This window comes from Telmatherina bonti (genome assembly GCF_933228915.1).
Source record: "Telmatherina bonti genome assembly, chromosome: 19".
Classification (NCBI taxonomy): Eukaryota; Metazoa; Chordata; class Actinopteri; order Atheriniformes; family Telmatherinidae; genus Telmatherina; species Telmatherina bonti.
In genome coordinates, this window is record NC_136617.1 from 24,145,100 (window position 1) to 24,163,920 (window position 18,821).

Sequence of the window (18,821 nt, forward strand, 5' to 3'; positions counted from 1 at the left end):
AACAAAATGCTTGCATTCAGTGCAATTCTAACTCGCATTATCTCGGCAATTTTCCACTAAATTTAAAGCACAATTTCCGGGTTATAAATTGAAACAGACACGGCTGCGGGTTTGTGTTGAGTTTTGCACCCAGCAAATGAAAGCAGTCACAGTTAGCGCATTTGCTGTCAAGTGAAGGTCTAGTTAACCTATATACATCATGCTGACAGTTTACTGTAAATTTAGATTATCCGAGAAGTGCTTTGACGAAAGTGACGGATTGCAGATGGTTTTCACAAGGTTTCCTGTCCTTGAATAGCATTGGAGTAAAAAAAAAAAAAAAAAAAAGAATACAAAAAAAAAAACTTCATTAAGACGTGCCAATAATCAGAGTTTAAGAAAGCTAAACAAACACACATTCTATTCCTTTCTGGAAACATGTGATTGAGGTAAACATTGATATTAAAACATCTTTCTTGATGCGCCATGTGTGATTATGTTTTTACCACTTTGTTATTACAGAAAGAACTACACTGAGAAGTTGAATGGATTTTAGAATTACCAATAATGATCATTAACTTTCCTCTGCAGCTGTTAACTTTAATTAGACGCCCTGCAGCCTTGAAGATGGTTAAACAAAACAAAAAAAAGTAGGCTACACGGTCTCAAGAACGCATGGAAATCTGCGTTTAGCTCAACATGAGGGCATGATTGTTAATATAAATATATGGCTATATTTGTTTTATTTATGTGCAGCACCTTTGGAACTAATGGAAACTTAATCAAGACAAAGTGTAAAAATAAGAAACAAGGTATTACTTGGATAAATTGGTGATATAGGATATGCTTGACTGCATAGGATACCACCAAGCAAATACAGCGACCAGGCCAAAAGGAGTGTTCGCACGAAAAGAGAGAAGATATTATATGCTGTTTAAAAAATAATTGGCTAACACGTGTTGGCTACAACATCAACAGTTTGCACAAAGGCTGAAGTGAAACAAAATGGAAATCACTTCCGCACCAAAGGCTTTTTCTCATTTACAATTTAGGCCCCAAAATATTAAATTATGGGACTAGTCTTCTGTTTTTAATTTCTAAACATTTCAACATGTGCTAATTTTTAATTGCTTTTAAAGTGCTGAAGTGTGAACTGCGGATGTATACCTGTGATGTCTGTCATTTTTAAATATGTAAATATATGTAGAATAATTAATGTGTATTCAATGTGGTATATTTTAAATGATTTTGTGTTAATGAAACTATAAATAAAGTTTTCGAATCGACCGTGGGATTTGTTCTGCTATCTGAATTTGTTTTCGTTGATCTGGAATTTTTTTTATTAAATTTCGGATTTATCCATTTACAAAAGTTAACGCAGGCTGGAAAGCATTGTGCTTCCGTGGGATGCTACCAGTGGGAAATGTTATACCTTCTTAAAGTTCCTGTCAAAATGTTTCATTAATAGCTTCCAACAACAGGGACATCACACCGTTTTGTATTTTACTTATTTTAGAAATATTTCTTAAAGCGATTAGACTGTTTGAAAAAGAAGCAATATTATTTTATTTTAAAATACATTTTTTAAAAATAGTTTATTTAAGGAAAGCGTCGATGTTTTTTGTTTGTTTTTTATTTTATTTTTTTTTATTTTATTTTTTTTTTTTTTGTCAAAAGGATTGTGTTCAACTGATCAGGAAGAGAAAGGCTAAATGATTTTTAAGGGATCTGGGGCTTATTCTGGGGGCTGGGGGCCTTCCCATTACCCTATGACCGGGTCGAAAGTATCAATCCTCAAAATGCAAATTTTGCCCTCGTCCCTAAACATATCAAATGTAATTTATTCAAAGGAAATTCACCAATCAACCGCCCTAATAAAACGCCAGTCACTCAATCTTGCCGCTGGGGGACGGATTCCACCTCCTCCCGCTCCCAAACGCGAGGTCACCCCGCTTCCAGGGTTCACCTGGAGTGCACCGTGCAACATATGTAATGCAAAGCTATTCTGCCTTTTGTGTGGAGAGTCAAGATCGCTATTATAAAGCTGGCATCAAGCTCCGAGTGAACAGATGACGGAGACTTGTTCAGCCGGTAAACTTTTGACCCCAATTTTTCCTCCTCTTCTGCAGCTATCTCCCTCTCATCAGTCCCAGCCCAGAGAGATATCTGCACCCCCACTTCACCTCCCTTTGAACAAAAAGCTGATTCAAACAATGTGTACATCTCTCGCCATTGCAATGATCATTTTCAGCAATTTGATAAGAAGAGAATATGTCAGCGCAAAATCCAAAATGCAATTGTTTCTCTGTGATGTTTCCAGTGACAGAGGGAGGGAGAATATCCAACAACCAGCTCCAAGAATAAGGGCTGTTAGTATTGTGTAAAATGCAAATTATTCATTAGATTCATTGGAGTCAGTGCAACCAAATCAACCAAAAGTCTTTGTTGGAGGCAACACTTCAAATTCCACTCCCACTCTCTCTTCACGCTGCCGGTCCCTTGCATCACCATGCAGGCTCTTCATCCTTGGTTAATGTCACTTATGCGCATCGTGCTTATATGCGATGCAAAATAAACGTGCCATTAACGTGAAGATGTGTGTGTGTGTGTTTACTTGCGCACTACACCGGATGTGCGCGGTTTTCCGAGCTCTCTATAAGGTGGCAGTGAACTTGGCCTAAAGCGAGCTCTGCTGGTGGCTCTGAGAGGATGCAGATTTATCTTGGTGTTGTGGCTGACCTCCAGATGAACCCATGCAGCGCTCCCCTCTCTATCTGCCTGGCAGTAAGCCGCACATGGGGCCCTGTCGAAATGTCTCTTTTTGAAATATTGGCTTGTTTTATTTTTTTCTTTTTTTAAATTCCAAATGTCTCAGTTGTACTGTTTCATTGGGATGTGTCGAAAATCTAACTAAACATAGTTTATTCCAGTATCTTCGTTATGCTGATAACTGGTTCACATAATCCAAGTTTCTTTATTGAAGAGTTCAAAGATGTTTCTTTTCAGCAAAAAGAATCAAAAAGGCATTTAGAAAGAAGTAAATGGCGGGGAAATGAACTACAGAAAATAAAATCGATCAGGAAAGTTTTAGAATAATTACCCTCACGGCCCCAGGCTCTTCTTTGCACCAAGATTTAAAATGTCACTCCAACATTGACGAAAAAAGAAGAATCAATTGTTTGTATAAACTGCAACGTTCGAGTTTCATTACAATGTGAGGAAGGCCTCTGTCCCACAAATAAATGCCACCTTAATATTGAAATTAATTTCTCAGACGAGTGGTTTTTTTACTTTAGATAATAAAATAACAGTAAAACTAGAAGATTTGACAAATAAAGCCCAGTTTCAGTTAGCATAAATCTTCACAGGATCCATTTTAGAGGCTTTTATGTCCAGGATGCCGACTTGAAATTTCAAACGAGAAACAAACGAATAGGAAGCAACCTAACGTGGATAAAATAAATAAATAAATAAATATGTTATTTAAAAATATACCATAACCAGGATGGTCTATTTTCAGTCATTGCATTTTGAATCAATGCCCGCTGCTGACCAACTTCACCCCGGGTCTGACCGGACAAGAGGTCACCTCAAAGAGAGAGTGACTTTTTTAGAGGTCATTTGAACTTTTCAACCCTAACACACACAAAAAAAAACCCCGTTGACACAAAACGGAATTCCTCTTAAACATTTCCCTGCTGCTGTTTTTTCCCCATGTTGTGTTTACTTGACACTGTTTACAGCCTGCCCTAAAATCTACAGCCGTGCACGGAGCCAAACATGTGGAGCGCACGCTGTGTTCACTGCGACAACTGTGACTTTTTCAGGGATTGAACTGCAACCTCCAAAATTTATCCTGACATCCAGAACATAATCAAATAAAGTTTCTGGCTGTAAACCAGAAGGCCTGCATCAACCCTTGACTTTATCAAGGAAATCTACACACTCCATTGCAGCTGAATGGAAACTTTCTGGTTCACGGTCTGTAAAAACTCCAATGTAATAAAACGACAAGTTTGAGGGGGTGGAAATGGACACAGAGATAATTATCCAACATGTAAAAATGGATTATGAGTTACACCACAGATGGAGGGAAACAAGTTACACAGGAAAGGAAGCAATTAAATAGCCATGAGCAGGACCCAACCCTGCGCAACATCTGCCGAGACCAGTATTCAGCACTCCACAACTGACAAATTAGTGTAATGGACTAATAGGGACGGATACAGGGAGCGAATACAATAATACGGCTGTTAAACATAGGGTGGTTGTTCTCAGGCTACCGGCTAATCTGGAAAAACTTACCCAGGGAAGCCGTTTTTATCCTGGCGAGCGTCCGGTCCACAATGAGGAAGCCTGAGCAATAGAAAAGGTCTGTACCGGTCAAGTAACACTTACAGCCTGCAACGAGAGAGTCAGACGAAGCTTCGCCGTCAGTGCGATTATATGTTATGTGCAATATACTGTCAACTCCCCAAAACCATAAAACTTACTTTAATGGCTACCACGTGACCGTTTATGGCCAGTGAGCCTATCTGGCCGCTCTCTGGATGATTTTTACGATCTAATTCATAGACAAAACCCCCATTCATTTAGCACCCAAATGTCAGAGAGCCAGAATCGGTCCCTAATAAAGTTTACAGCTAGAAAAGTCGAACTAATTCTCGGGAATAGCCCAAGATTCTGTGCGCAAAGGTGACGATCGGCCCATGAAGCTTGTAAGCGGATCCCTGAAACCCTGTGCAGCAAACCAAGGTGAGTAAAAGCTTCCATTCAAAGGGACCTGTTGAATTAAATTAGATTTATCTTAGAAAACTTTGTCACCTTTCTCCACAACTCTTGTGACTTGATATTTATAAGCAAAGTGGCAAACTTGGGCTCTCCAAGCGGCAGATTTACCGGGTGCAAAGGCAAATAAAGCTTAAAAAATCCACTGCAATGTTGCCGTTCCAGTAAAAAGTTTATTATCACGGCCATCATAGTCATCATCACTATGACCATCATCATTATTATTATTATAGCATTTTTTTCTTCCAGTCTTTGAAAAAAACATTTACAAAAAGCTCACCACAATGAAGTTATACACAATGAGCAATATTTTTGTTTGTTTAGTTTTTTGCTTTTTCCTCTTTAACTGCGGGAGCTGAAACAGGGAGGGAAAAACGGACAAAACACGGTATTACTAAGAAGCTGTGCTCAAGTTAACAACTAAAACATAAAGCCTCAGCAAAACAAGCAAAGAAAACAAAAAAAAAAAAAGGGGGGGAAGCAACAATTACTGTACATACAAGGATGAAGCGGCACCTCTGTCCATACATGTTTTCACAACGCACACAATAACCACACAAGGCTTATATGCTGGTTCTACTTTTGGAAGCAAGTTTTTTCTGGCAAGTACAATACATCAAACAAATAAATACATACATATACATTACATACAGAGAAAACAGTGGCTAAACACAAACCCCTCCATTTAATTAGCTGTTACTGTTGAGTGCATAACACAGATTTTTAAGTTTGTTTGCGTTGACAAGTAGCATTTCAAGTTTTTTCTTTTTTTTTTACTTTCGTCAGAATAAGAAATAATTTAATCAAACATTTTTTCCATGTGTTTCTCCTTTTCCCTAAGATCTAAGCAGAACTGTACATTATATATTTTTTAACCCATACGCAACAACACGGCAGGAATATAAAGGAAATAGCATTAAGGAATATAATGGGGCTGTTGTTGCACATATAAAGCTGGGATACCCCCACCTGTCCCACTTACACCCCGTCAACAAGTCTCTGCGCTTTTTTTCTCTCTTGGAATAGGACGAGAATTTGATATGACAATCTGTTTTATTCTTAATCTTTTATTACTTTCTTTTCTTGGTTGTACTCAGGTGTGTAATTTACGGCCTGTAGGCTCCCCCGCCAGCAGCCGCCATGCTCATGCTTTTCAGCTTGTTGTCCTTCTTCCACTTCATTCTGCGGTTCTGAAACCAGATTTTGATCTGTCTCTCTGAGAGGCAGAGGGCATGGGCTATCTCGATCCTCCGCCTGCGGGTCAGGTACCGGTTGAAGTGGAACTCCTTTTCCAGCTCAAGGGTCTGGTATCGAGTGTACGCTGTTCTGGCTCTTTTTCCTTCTGGTCCAGACAAATCTTAGACCAAATTAAAAACAAAAACGAGAAAGAGAGAGAAGTTGGAAAACATCTGATATAGGAGAGATGTAACAACTAACTGAGCTGGTGCAGGAACTTTTAACACACCTCTAATAAAGTGTGATGTTGCAACTTATGTTAATGTCCTGGGCGAGGATGAATTAAAATGCAGAGCAAAAATGAGCTTTTAAAAATGAATTGCATCCAAATAATTTAAAACAACGGATTACAAATGATGTTAACACACCTAGTCATTTGTAGGTAACAAAAACTGAAAGTTAGTACAATAAGAAAAGATGGATTGATTTGGTTCACAGTCAATTTAATTTAACTAAAAGCATCTTCATAATGTCTTTCATTATTGAATAATGTCGTTAATTTTCACAGACTTGTAAACCAAAACATTACAGAACAGGTGAGAAGCGCATTGGCGCCACTTCAGGTTTATGAAAATACATTTATTATAAATAATATTATTTTACACATGAACCGCAGCAGTATTATTCAAATCAAATCAGTCTAATTCTGCTGTTTTTGTTTGTTTGTTTTTTGGATGTTTTTTTTTTTTTTGTTTTGTTGTTTTTTTTTTTTTTACGTAAATAAAGTCCCTAAATAACAAAGCACTATGCCCACAATACCGGACACGAAATCAATACATTGATCGTTAAGGCAAACAGTTTACCATGACTTATATGGAGTTTTCTCATCCATGGATATATCTGAGGCTGCGTTGAGTCGCTGGTATTTTGAGGAGTTGTCGGTGCACTGCCGGCAGGCTTCTCTTCCTCCAAGGTGGAAGGTTTGGACACACAGTCCCGGCTGAGTAGTAGCGTACCTCCGTTCGAGCTCGAGCACGGGGTACTTATGGAGTTTTTCACGGTTCTGTGTTGAGATAGCGCTTCAGTGACCGGGGAGGAATTGGCGACCGAGGAGCACGGGAGAGGGTCAGGTGGAGGCGATAGGGACGAGTTCCCAGTGCTGCTTGCGGGCTGGTTGTACCTGACAGGCTCCACAGATGGTGTCGTCGCCGCTGAGTGACTGGGGGAGAAGCCCGGAGTCCGCTCGCTGCCCACAAAGTGTCCGCTACCAGTCCGCCCGACTGTTAGGTCCATCCCGTTGTAGCCATAGCCGTACCTGCTGGAATGCATGGCCGTGGAGTCTCTGTATTGCTCATTTGCCGTACTATGGTCTCCATAATTATGTAACTGGAAGTCCGCGCCATTGGGATAGCGACCGCAGAATGAGTTCACAAAATAGGAGCTCATTTGTTGACAGTTCCGCCGTTTTGCTTGCTATCGGTATTGTTGTTTAATTTAGCTACTTTAGAAAGTAAAAAGCATAAAGCTACTCCCTTGATTTGTGGCTCTTATGGTTTAGCGCGTCCTATAGCACCCTTGCACAATTTATGATGAATTATGGAAATGAGTGGGACATGGACTTGATTCTCTCTTACGTAGGCACCCAAATATGGGGTACGGTGGAGAATCACGTGCTTTTGTTGACCAGTCGTAAATCCTGCTTGGTGACCTCCAGAGGTAAACTCGCGCATGCAGGAAATACTGGGTGGGATGTGTGGGGCGCGCGCCTCCCATGCGTTCTAGGCTCGGGCAAACTCCGAAGCAGTGCTGTATGTTTTGAATTGTCGTTGTGCGCCATCATCTGGCACAACTGTTGCACTGCCCGTCTGCAGCGTTTTTCTGAGGCGTGGGCTCCACACGGGGTCATTCGGAGGTTAACGACCATTGCGGCAAAAAAACCAACAGGCCTCTAAACAATACAACAAGTGACATGCTGGGAACGCAATCTTTGCGATGATAGTGTACAGAAATAATTCGATCAAAGTTCTGTTATGCAGGTTGTGATGGGCGGTGGGTGCAAATGGTCTTTGCAGTTAATAGGATGTATAAAAAAAAAAATAATAAAAAAAGAGAAGACATCCAGAACATGGGTTGCCCTCTTTCACATTTTTTTTCTTGAAATAAAACAAGTGAAAGGCGTCTTGTGAGAAAAAGAAAACAATTGATTCATGGTTAAATGTGTGGGGTGATATATAAGCCATACCCAACATCAAATAACGCAACAGAGCCAGCATTTCACGGCGTGGCTTTCATGACACTTTGTAAAATGAATATCATACACAGGCTCAATGAGTACAAAACTACAGTTTATAAACAAGTTAAAATGTCACGATGCTGTACAGCAGGCGTTTGGATAATGGCTGTTGCAGGCCTTGTGGACTTACAGCGAAATTATTTTCAGCTTATTTAACCGTGAATCATCTGTCACGTTCATTTCTAAACAGCGAGGCGTAGCAAGTTACACGGTTTGTATTTTGTTTGTTGTTAAGATATCAGCTTAAAATAGACAGCAGCATATCCTTTTTTTCATGACAAACTACACTCTAAAGCGTGTTTTTATGTCAAAGTCAAATCTGAAGAATCAAAGAAAAATTTAATTTGGAATACAAATATTTGAAGTAGCTGCTGCCTAATACAAGATTGTACTTAAAATAGCTAAAAAAGAATAGCAAATAAGATTTACTCATCACCCGACAATTTTTACACATAGCAGTTGTTTATTGTAGCCTATGTGCAGTTTTAGATCTAACTTTATAAAGCAGAGCCGAACACTTTAATCCTTCTCGTCCACTTTTACCATTTTTAAAATGAGCTCATAAAATTCATAAATTCACATTTTAAAAAGCCGTTGCATAAAAATAAATGATCTTTTAAAATTTATGTAGAAAGTTTCCCATTGTCAATTGTCCTCACTGGACTAAAAAACACAAACACAGAAAGAAAGACTTTGTCGCACCACGCACAATTTTCCACACAAAGAAATTTCTTTATTCAGAGTGTTCAGGCAATATTATCCGGACCGAGCTGACAAGAACAGGAAAAACAGATCCAAACAAAACCTGATACAGACGTCAGGCTTAAATAAAGCCGTGGTGCGGCGTTCCTTCGTTTGTTTTTCTCCTTCAGGAATTTTTATGGCACCTTCGTCTCTCCAATGCAGACGTGTCCTCTAGTTCCCCCCACACGTGCCCTTTACCCCCAGAGCGCTCACATTTTTTTTCAACACAAGGCAGTTCTTGCGTTATGTGACAAGAACAGTACTTTGACTATTTATTCTGTCCCAGGTATATGTACCCTTTGCGCTAACAGACCCCGATGCCACGACATTAAAGGGTGGGTGCAGCAGTTGGGCCCACGAGGGACAGAACTAGGGGCACGGAGTGTGTGTTGGCTAAATAGTCGTGCTACAGCAGCTGATTTATGGTTGGCCAATGGCAAACAAGTTCCCACGAAAATCGCTTCTCGGAGTTGAGGCAGAGACACACCCAGAGCTAAATTGGGACTGAAAGAAAGGAGAAAAGCGAATGCGCACTGGTGTCAGACGACGGGAAGGGACGAAGGAGGGGGTTCACTTGTGAGGGGGAAATAAGAGCAGTGCACTCGGTGGATACACTCACGTTCTCCACAGAAATGATAAATAAAATCTGATTGTACTTTTATCAAATTTAAACATTTTCTTTTAATCTTGCGGAATATTATGGTTACTGAGGCAACGCTTTATATTTACTGGCATGAAACTAAATGTGACACGTTTAAAACTATACGTGGAAATACACTAAACGCATTTAAGAAATACTATAAAAGAAAACACTGAAATATTTACAGTTTATTGTCTATTCAAATGAATAAATGCAGGTTCATCACAATTAAGTATCCGTCTGCCAAAGAGTGATCCTTTTACTTTCGGGTATAAAACCTGATTTCCTAAATTCCCCTACAGGAACATGTCTGTGTCCATAAAAGTTTATTCCGTTATTTCATTCATGTCATTTTGCACAATGTCTATCCTGTTATCATCAATAGGGACTCAGGGCCTGCGTCTTCATATGCATGGCGCAGGAAACCTTATAGAAATATGACAGTACACACACAAGCCATAAACGATCTGATTTCCAGCCTGCGCACACGCATCTGCAGCAAAAGCATCCACATTACCCTCCCTGCTTCCACAGGAGGGCGGCAAAGAGCAAATGTTTTGGTCCATCGTTGAATTTTGCATCTTCCTTTATATCAAAACGAAAAACATATTGGGGCAGATGACATGTAAGAACACGAAGATCATAGTGAGAGTGATTTAATTATTTAATTTTCCAGCCTAATCGAGTTAGATACACAAAGAGATTTTGTCATATAAATGATGTAAACTGTAACATGAAACCAGTTTCTTCACATAATATATAAAAAAGGGAAAACAGGAATAAAAAATAAATAAAGCAAGACTTGAATGTCTGTTTTAAACATTTGTTGTCTGAAACTCACGAAACAGTAACATATGGAGCTGATTTCATGTTGAGCTCTTACCGTTTGAAGGCTTCTTCGTGTCAAAAGAGGAGGTGAGGTGAGGGAGTGGACAGGTGCAGATTCACGGAGGAAAGCGTCCATTTGAGTCCTGGCGCACAAACATGGGACGCCTGGAGGTCAGTGACGCACCGGGGATCCTTCTACTCATCCTTCCAAGAGATGGGAGCCTGAACGATCCAGTCATGTTCCCGTGAAAGCTTCCTGCGCGCAGAGCGTCTGTCTTAGCGAATGAAAACAAAAAATTACCCCCCAAAAAGGAAGACTGGAAAGGAAACAAATGAAGGTCGCTGGTTGAAAGAGCCATGTGGAAGCCCGAGTCTGTTAAATGAAAGGCTGTTCCATTCCGCTATTGAAATTCTATATAAAAAAGTTCATGTTCACGGCTCCCTGTCACATGGCGAGCCTCGGCCAATAGGAGACCGAGCCGAGTCGTAAAGTTGTGCCGCCGTGTTGTAAATTTTCATAAACAACAACGGATTTATGACCCAAGGCTGAGAAGGGGATGGAAAGAGGGAGAGAGGGAGGGAAGGGGTTAGACGCCATCTTACCAAGAAGAGATAGAACTGAGAGTTGATCAGCAACTCTCCTTCATCCACAGCTTGTCCCTTCTTGCATCTTCACAGTTCACTTTCTTTTACTCAAGTGTTTACCTCACAAGCCTCGTTGACTGTATGTTTCATTGCATGTAGCCCAGTGTAAAAACCTGTACAACAACTACTGTAAGCCTATCATCCAGTTTCTGAACTTTGTCACTATTTTAAATCACATTGGTTGAGATCATATAAACAGACAAAAAGCTTTTTTATTAACGTATTTGCTTATCATACAAATTTTTGCCATTCTATTACAGTTTTAGGTCATTCAATCAGTTATTGCTTCACAGTTAAACATAGCTTCCATAAATATGACCCAGTATTTGTATGTTGTGGATTTGGATACTGTATATCCCAACTGGGACAAGAAAAAGGAAATGAAACGGAAATGTGACGCCTTTTATTTTACAGTGCGTGCATTTATTTGCCACAAGCTAATCACAAAGTCTGACTGAATTTTAGGGCCTAAACTAAGGGCTTCACAGAAAATTTACAATATACACACCTAAAGATGTACAGTCATGTATTGATTATTACAATATTGTGAGAGAGATATCCGGAAATCTGAGGTAGGTTAAAAGACGCAGTCTGAAATTGAGAAAAAAAAATTAGAAAAAAAAAGTGTCAAATTCCACCTAACTGCTTAGATCACAGTTAATTAGTAAAACAATAAATGCATCTTAGTAATGACATCTTTTTTCTACAATGTGACGTTCTTTTACTAATCACTGAAAAGAAAAGAAAGAAGGGCGATTTTAGCAGGCTTGTGTTTAGGGTCTTTAGTCTGTAAGGTAGTTTTTCGTGAAAGGAATGTTTTACTCAGTAGTAGGGTTACAGCACGCTTACAATTATGAAAAAAATACAGTCTGGATAAATATATCTCTTCTGCATGTTGAGTTTAGTTTAATGCATTTCATGTTTATATATGAAATGCCTCACATCGTAGTCTAAATACATCAGAAATTCAACATCATTGATTCATTCATTCTTATAAGCATACTAAAACTGTCCACACGTGGCTTGAAGAATTTATATCTCCTTATCCCAGTGATAATCAATAGTGTGTTTCCTTAATTTTATTCTCTGTCCGTTTTATTTTGCAGTTTTCCCTCCGAGCCGACGGTCTTGGAGTTTCCACCTTCTGACGCGCCTTGGATATTTCCTGGCTTCTTTTCGTGGTTCACTTCGTCCTTGTGGTCCTTCTTCCACTTCATTCTGCGGTTCTGAAACCAGATTTTGATTTGTCTCTCCGTGAGGCAGAGGGCATGGGCTATCTCGATCCTTCGCCTGCGGGTCAGGTACCGGTTGAAGTGAAACTCCTTTTCCAGTTCCAGGGTCTGGTACCGGGAGTATGTCTGTCGTCCCCGCTTCCGATTTGGATCTGTGGAGGACAAGGAGAGCGACTTAAATTAGTTAATTGTAAATTATGGATTTGCCTGCCTGCATGAAGTATTGCGCAGTAAACTTTTAATCATGATGCTGCAGAAACTGTATTGTAACAATAAAAAAAAAAAACCTGCGACAGGAAACAAGAGTCATTAATGTGTCTGTATTTGCCATTTAATTGTGGTTCCTTTCACATCACCCACACGTATCCACTACAAAACACACTTCTGAAAGGCACACGTTTTTTTTTTCTCATTTTGTTTTTAAATACACTTTTCTGCATCAATTAAAAGTAGCCCTGCTGGGGTGTTTGGCTTATGCCTCCTTTGATATTCTGCATGCCTTTCCAATTAAATGCCGGCAATGCTCTGCACACCAAAGGAGCTATTTGTAATTGGATTTCAGTCCCTACACACTCCCTTTCAAAAATACAACTATGTCTAAGTTTCACTGAATTCTAAATTCACTTGACGGCAATAATGATGATATTGATCCAAGTTTTTATAAAACAGCAGAACCTTTGCAGTACGGACTCAATTAGAAAGGAGCTGCAGAGTGTAACAGACCTGATTTACACAATGAGCCGCTCTTTTTACAACCACAAAGGGGAGAAGAGACTGTAAGAGTAATAGGAGTGCAGAGAAAACCCCCAGCGGCAAGGTCTCTGCGCATACTGAACACACAGAAGCACTAGCCAAATGAATTTATTGCTGCAGAACTCATTAGTTGCGCAATAAAAGTTTTACGATTCTTTCCATGCAACAGTAATAAGCTTCTCGAAATTAATCGAAGCACTAACAGCTAGTGTAAGAGTGACAATGTTTTGTAAGATCATTGACTCTGGATTTTTTTTTTTTTTTTTTTGTATTTGCACATACCTGATGCAAACATCCAAGGATACATCCGGTGTTGTTTGTCCGGCGGCGGGGTGAGGGGTCCCAGCCCAGGATGACAGCAGCTGTCGCTGAACAGGCGGCCCTGATCAAAAGGGCTGCGGTGCAGAGTTTGTGCGTTCTGTCCCTGGCCATAGCCGCTGGTGAATAAGGGATGGCTCTGGTAGATTGGATTATTGACGCTGTAAACCCCAGAGAGAGATGGTGAAAACGGGATAGCAGCAGCAGCAGTCCGAGCTGAGTCCTGGTCGTCTCCACTGGGTCCAATACTGCAAGAAGCTCGTTCCACGTTCGGGAACAGAGAACTACTCGCCGTGGATTTGCAAAGAAGACCATCCACATAATAAGAACTCATATTTTTTCTCTCTGATTTGTTGGCCCAGAATCCTCAGTGTCGTTTTTACGAGGTAGCGTGATATATGACAGCAATACACCCTAGATTTACACCAAACCCCATTTTTACCCTGGACCAAAGAATTCACCCATGTGACTCCGGCCTGGACGGTCTCATCCAATCAGCAAAGGCCTGGGTTTCATTATGGCACAGGACTGCGCAATGGCGTTAACAGTTCCCACACGTAAACACCACACATGTAAACATACGTTAGAGAAATTCACATCAGGATTTCAAAGTATTTGATGAATTAAACTTGATGAGTTATGTTGCCTTTCTTTCGATGTCTTCAAAAATGTTTACCAACAGCCAATAAACGCTTTAATTATCAATTTCATGCCCATTGTTTGGACGCCTAAACCTATCTGCAAATAGTTTTTGCAAACACTAATAATGTTTCCAATAAGAATAATCAAGAAATAAGCAAGCATCTAACTGAAGGTGATTTTGTTTGTCAGCACCATTAAAAGCAAACTAGCACTCTTTAGACCTAAACCAAAGAATGATCTTATTTCTCGACAATAAATCCATTCCAAGTCGGTAAAAATAGATAAACATTGACATCATATAAAAATAGGAACCTTATGGGTATTAACATTATGTTATAGATTTGTTCATTATGACCATATTCTTTTTGGGAGGCAATCAAAAAAATGGAAATTTATACCAAGTATACTACTACTACTACTACTACTACTACTAATAATAATAATAATAATAATAATAATAATAATAATAATAATAATAATAATAATAATCATCATCATCATCATAATAAGAAGAAGAAGAAGAAGAAGAAGAAGAAGAAGAATTTCTATGCATAGAATGACAATATTACATTTATAAATTTTGATGTAATTTTTAACATTTATCCTAAAAATGTATGAAAAATTAACCCCACAAGAGGCAAACTGCACAGAAAAAAAGGTAATTACAAAATGCTATAAAAGTTATTCATGTCATAGCCAATTTTTATGTTGATGATCAGTTTTGATTAAACATGATCATTCCATTTATTATTATTATTATTATTATTATTATTATTATTATTGTTGTTGTTATTATTATTACACACGAATATAAATTAAAACCATTGTATTGAGACCTTGCTCTGAATTAAAATAGCTTTATAAAACTAAGATTAACCATAATTGAACAAACATTTTATATATTATTCCTATAATCTTATGTTCTATGTCGAACAAATGTCAAATTCAAGGCAAAAAACTAAAATATTTAATAAATATATAAGCTATTAACGGAAAAAACATATACAAAAGAAATATGTTGGTAAACATGTGCACCTTGTGAACGCAGGAGCACCAGCCACAATGATCTGGTTATTTGAAGCAAAGCTGAACTACGGGGAGGGAGGTTCTAGACAGAGACTGTAAAAAGGTGTGAAATTATTTTGCACAACTCTTAAAATGTTACAACAGTTTGTTTCTCCAGTGCAACTTTATCGGAGGGAATGAAAATAGCGATGCTGTGGAACAGTGTCTCCCCCTGCTGGTCCATTGTGAGAACTGCAGCGTGTAAAGACAGTACTGCGCAGGCGTGTTCCATTTTGCTGCATTACAAGAAAATGTTTATGATTAAAGAAAGAGAAATTACGCATTGAAGTTATGACGTGTTTTCTCATTTGTGATTTTCACTAAAGTGCTTGTGTTGCAACACGTTTGTCGAGTCGTACTTGGGGCATTTTTATAGTCTATTGCTGTGTTGGAAACTAGCTGCTGACTTTATTGCTCCTTTTCCTTTAGTTCGAGCCCAGCAAAGGAGCAGAGGGCGGAAGGTTCCCAGGTAGAAACAAAAGATCGCTCAAAATGACCGTGAGTCCTGCGCGTCCCCGTCGGGGAGAGTCCAATAAAGCTGATCATTTCCGCTCGGCCTTTTGTCCAGACCCCAGTCACTCAGAGAGAGAAGAAAAAGCAAATGGGCGCTATTCTGGAAACGGCCTAATTGTGTCTGGACGGCCATAAAGCCATTAAAACTGGAATGCCAGACAGTATAGTAGACCAGGCGTTTTATTGCACTGTCTCTGGCCGAGTCTTTGAAGTTTGGGTCCATCTGCGTCCCTTAACGCGTCACAACAGCACTCCTGTTGGACTTAAGTCCGATGCACCCTTCGAAGTACAAGCACGTAGCCTATTTGTTTCTGTGCAGCACCTTCACGAGAACTAAATGTGCTACTGTAGCTATCGACTTTCGGTCTGTATTTGATCAATAATGATAGCGTGCAGCCAAGATAGATTTGCTGTTCTTGCATTTTGTCCCCCAGTAACAAATTCTTTTTCCAACATGCAGACATAACCCAGTCTTACACTATGACAAAATGTCATATTTTAACACTTCATTTGCCTCTCATCTAAAACCAGCGATGCACTTGCTACGTTGTGTTTTATATTTCGTCAATTATCACGCTTATAACCTGTCCTATCAATGTTCTAGTTATAAACAGGGCCAGCAGAAAGCCAGCACGGTGTTAAGGGTGCAGCTTTGGGCTGGCTGAGCGGCTGTGTCATATCTGCACTGAGCTGGACATCGGCCGCATTATTTTGGGCTGTCGAAGACCTCGATGTCTTTTCTTGTTTTGTGTCCTTTCGCCTCGCAGCGCTTTGCACCCCATAAAAGGTTATAGCTGTAATTGTCTTTTATGGCTGTATACAGCTAACAACATCCTCTGCCAAGACGCAACTCTGTCCCCAACCCACACACACACATAAACACACTAATATTCACCTACCTTTGTGCGCATTTGAATTGTGTGCACGCTCTGCAACATTACTACCTAATTACAAATACATGTATGTTTGTTGTTTTTTTGTTTTTGTTTATTATTCTATTGTGTTGCACTTAAGCTTAAAGGAAGAAAAAATATTTACTGGAAATGTGTGTGCACTTTTTTCCCTTCATAAGCTCACCGGAAGCATTGCTACGAGGCGTGAGTGAAGCATATTTAAAGCATATCATGAAATAGATAGAAACTATAAAAAGGAATAAGAATTTAAATCCACATATTCCAGATATATCTTTTTATTTAATAAATAGTACAAATTACATTTGTGAACCAAACGTCAGACGGTCAGCAGACCGCGAGGTATTCAATGAGTAGCCTACAGTGTTTAATTTTCTCTCACTAACAAACACTCCCTTGAAAATATTACTCCCTGAAAATTCAACCAGACATATTAAAGTAAAGCAGGCAAGTTTCTTATGCTCCGCCATCTAAAAACATAGTATTGTTGGTAGGTAGTTGAAAGACATAGGTAGTCAATCGTGTAATTTAATATAGCCTCTACTCTCTATAATACTTCTTTTTTATTTCTTGAGAATTTTCATGAAATTTCTGCGATTTAGGCTCCTACTTCAAAATGCACCACGACTGTGTATCTACGGCTTCAATGTTAATATCAAACTCGTCGTCATTATTCAGCGCTCTACCGGTTATGGAGAATAGACAACAAAATTAATACTTATTTTTCAACCAACTATATCTTTAACTGACTCTGAGACAACAAATATAGCTACAAAAACAAAACACGCACAGATACAAACATCCATACACAAACAAGCACAGGAACCAGGCCAACTAATACATTTTTTTAACGAGGTATTAATTCAAATTAAAAGAGGGAAGGACCAAATAAAAACAATAATTAAACAAAATTTTTAAAAAAACGAGAGGGCACCGTCAAAATTGTGCAATATAAAGTCGCATCAAATCAAAGCCCAACATGCTTTTTTTCCTCATTTTTCAATTATTGTACAAGACAAATATTTCTAGAGGTGTTATACAGAACAATAAGACAATGGAGTTTAAAAATAAGTTCCAGCAGAGTTAAGAGCTTATAGTGTCAAAGCTCGGTAAATGCTGTATATTTACGGCTCGGTTATTCATCTTTCGCAGCCCCGTCTTTATTAAACTTCTTCATCTTCATCCTGCGGTTCTGGAACCAGATTTTAACCTGTCTCTCGGTGAGGTTTAGCACCCTCGCCACCTCGTACCTACGGTCCCTGGTCAGGTAGGTATTAAAGAGGAACTCTTTCTCCAGCTCCAGGATCTGGTGTTTGGTGTACGGACAGCGCTTTTTTCTTGTGGCACTCGCGTGAAGCCAGTTGGACACCGGGTTATCTGAAAAGAGTAGGGTGCGAAACTGATATGAGGTCCTTGGTTCTGACGACCAAATGCATTAACAAACAAACTAGATGAAAAACACAATTCACGAAGAAACAGCTTGAGACTTGGAGGACTATTTCCAAATTAAAGTAACAGTGACTTCCAACGTCAATGCAACTGTGTCCTTCTCCCACTCACGTTCACTTTAATATCTAATACTGCAATATGAGCAGGGGCCATTAACATCCCTCACAAGGAAATGGCACGCTCAGAATGGCATCTGTTACGTGCGCCCCCATCACGCACTTCAGTCCTCACAGCTCCGTGGATATAAACAGTTTAAATATAAAGGATTTGGCTGGGACTTACTTGGGTCCAGGCCTGGCTTCTCCTCACCCTCTGCGCTAATGTCCCCCGTCTGAACGGACAACTCGTCCTTCTCCCCAGCTGACGCTGTCGCCACGGTGCCGTTGGCGTAATCGGAGAGAAGCAACGCGGTATGGGATCCTGGTAGAGCGCCGTCTGCTCGCGCCCCCAAACCCTCTGGTTTGATTCCATAGTGATGAGGCGTCGGTAATCCGGTCATTGGCAGCGAACCGGACATGGGTTCAAGAAGCCAAGACTGATAGCGACCATCTGTATCTGCACCCACTGGGCCTTGTGGATGCCCATAGTGGTGATGATACACAGAGGAAACAGTGCCTGGGAACTGAGCCGGGACGTGGTTCCATGTCGGGCCAAACACCGGAGGTTTGGACGGAAAAGTGCAAGTCCCGAGCTCACTATGGTCGCTGATGGAGGCAGTCTGCCTGGCGTGCTGGATCCCCGAACCGGAGGAGTACCTCGGAACAGAGGGTTCCTCGCTCTCGGGCAAAATCAGGGAATCCACGTAGTAGCTAGTTAGTGTTCCGGATGTCGACATGGCAGAAAAA

At 39.9% G+C, this 18,821-nt stretch overlaps 3 protein-coding genes across 3 annotated transcripts; all 3 read right to left on the reverse strand.

Moving 5' to 3' along the window:
- Positions 1-5,069: 5,069 nt before the first annotated feature.
- hoxa5a (homeobox A5a) lies at positions 5,070-7,395 on the reverse strand. The gene is made up of 2 exons (XM_079258357.1): positions 6,807-7,395; positions 5,070-6,124 (listed from the first exon to the last, which is right to left on the reverse strand). Exons 1-2 carry the CDS (start codon positions 7,387-7,389, stop codon positions 5,874-5,876), a joined length of 834 nt encoding a protein of 277 aa, XP_079114483.1. The 5' UTR covers positions 7,390-7,395; the 3' UTR covers positions 5,070-5,873.
- Positions 7,396-11,350: 3,955 nt separating this feature from the next.
- LOC306770239 (homeobox protein Hox-A7-like) lies at positions 11,351-14,149 on the reverse strand. Its single transcript, XM_079259080.1, has 2 exons — positions 13,361-14,149; positions 11,351-12,477 (listed from the first exon to the last, which is right to left on the reverse strand). The coding sequence occupies exons 1-2, from the start codon at positions 13,728-13,730 to the stop codon at positions 12,173-12,175; spliced, it is 675 nt and encodes a 224-aa protein (XP_079115206.1). The 5' UTR covers positions 13,731-14,149; the 3' UTR covers positions 11,351-12,172.
- Positions 14,150-16,751: 2,602 nt separating this feature from the next.
- hoxa9a (homeobox A9a) lies at positions 16,752-18,821 on the reverse strand. The gene is made up of 2 exons (XM_079258353.1): positions 18,259-18,821; positions 16,752-17,904 (listed from the first exon to the last, which is right to left on the reverse strand). The coding sequence occupies exons 1-2, from the start codon at positions 18,809-18,811 to the stop codon at positions 17,663-17,665; spliced, it is 795 nt and encodes a 264-aa protein (XP_079114479.1). The 5' UTR covers positions 18,812-18,821; the 3' UTR covers positions 16,752-17,662.

Coding starts and splice junctions, on each gene's coding strand:
- hoxa5a (XM_079258357.1), bottom strand. CDS start 7,389: ATGAGCTCCTATTTTGTGAACTCATTCTGCGGTCGCTATCCCAATGGC. Junction 6,125..6,806: donor AAAACTCCATATAAGTCATG/GTAAACTGTTTG, acceptor ATTTGGTCTAAG/ATTTGTCTGGACCAGAAGGA.
- LOC306770239 (XM_079259080.1), bottom strand. CDS start 13,730: ATGAGTTCTTATTATGTGGATGGTCTTCTTTGCAAATCCACGGCGAGT. Junction 12,478..13,360: donor TCCTTGGATGTTTGCATCAG/GTATGTGCAAAT, acceptor TGTCCTCCACAG/ATCCAAATCGGAAGCGGGGA.
- hoxa9a (XM_079258353.1), bottom strand. CDS start 18,811: ATGTCGACATCCGGAACACTAACTAGCTACTACGTGGATTCCCTGATT. Junction 17,905..18,258: donor GAAGCCAGGCCTGGACCCAA/GTAAGTCCCAGC, acceptor TACTCTTTTCAG/ATAACCCGGTGTCCAACTGG.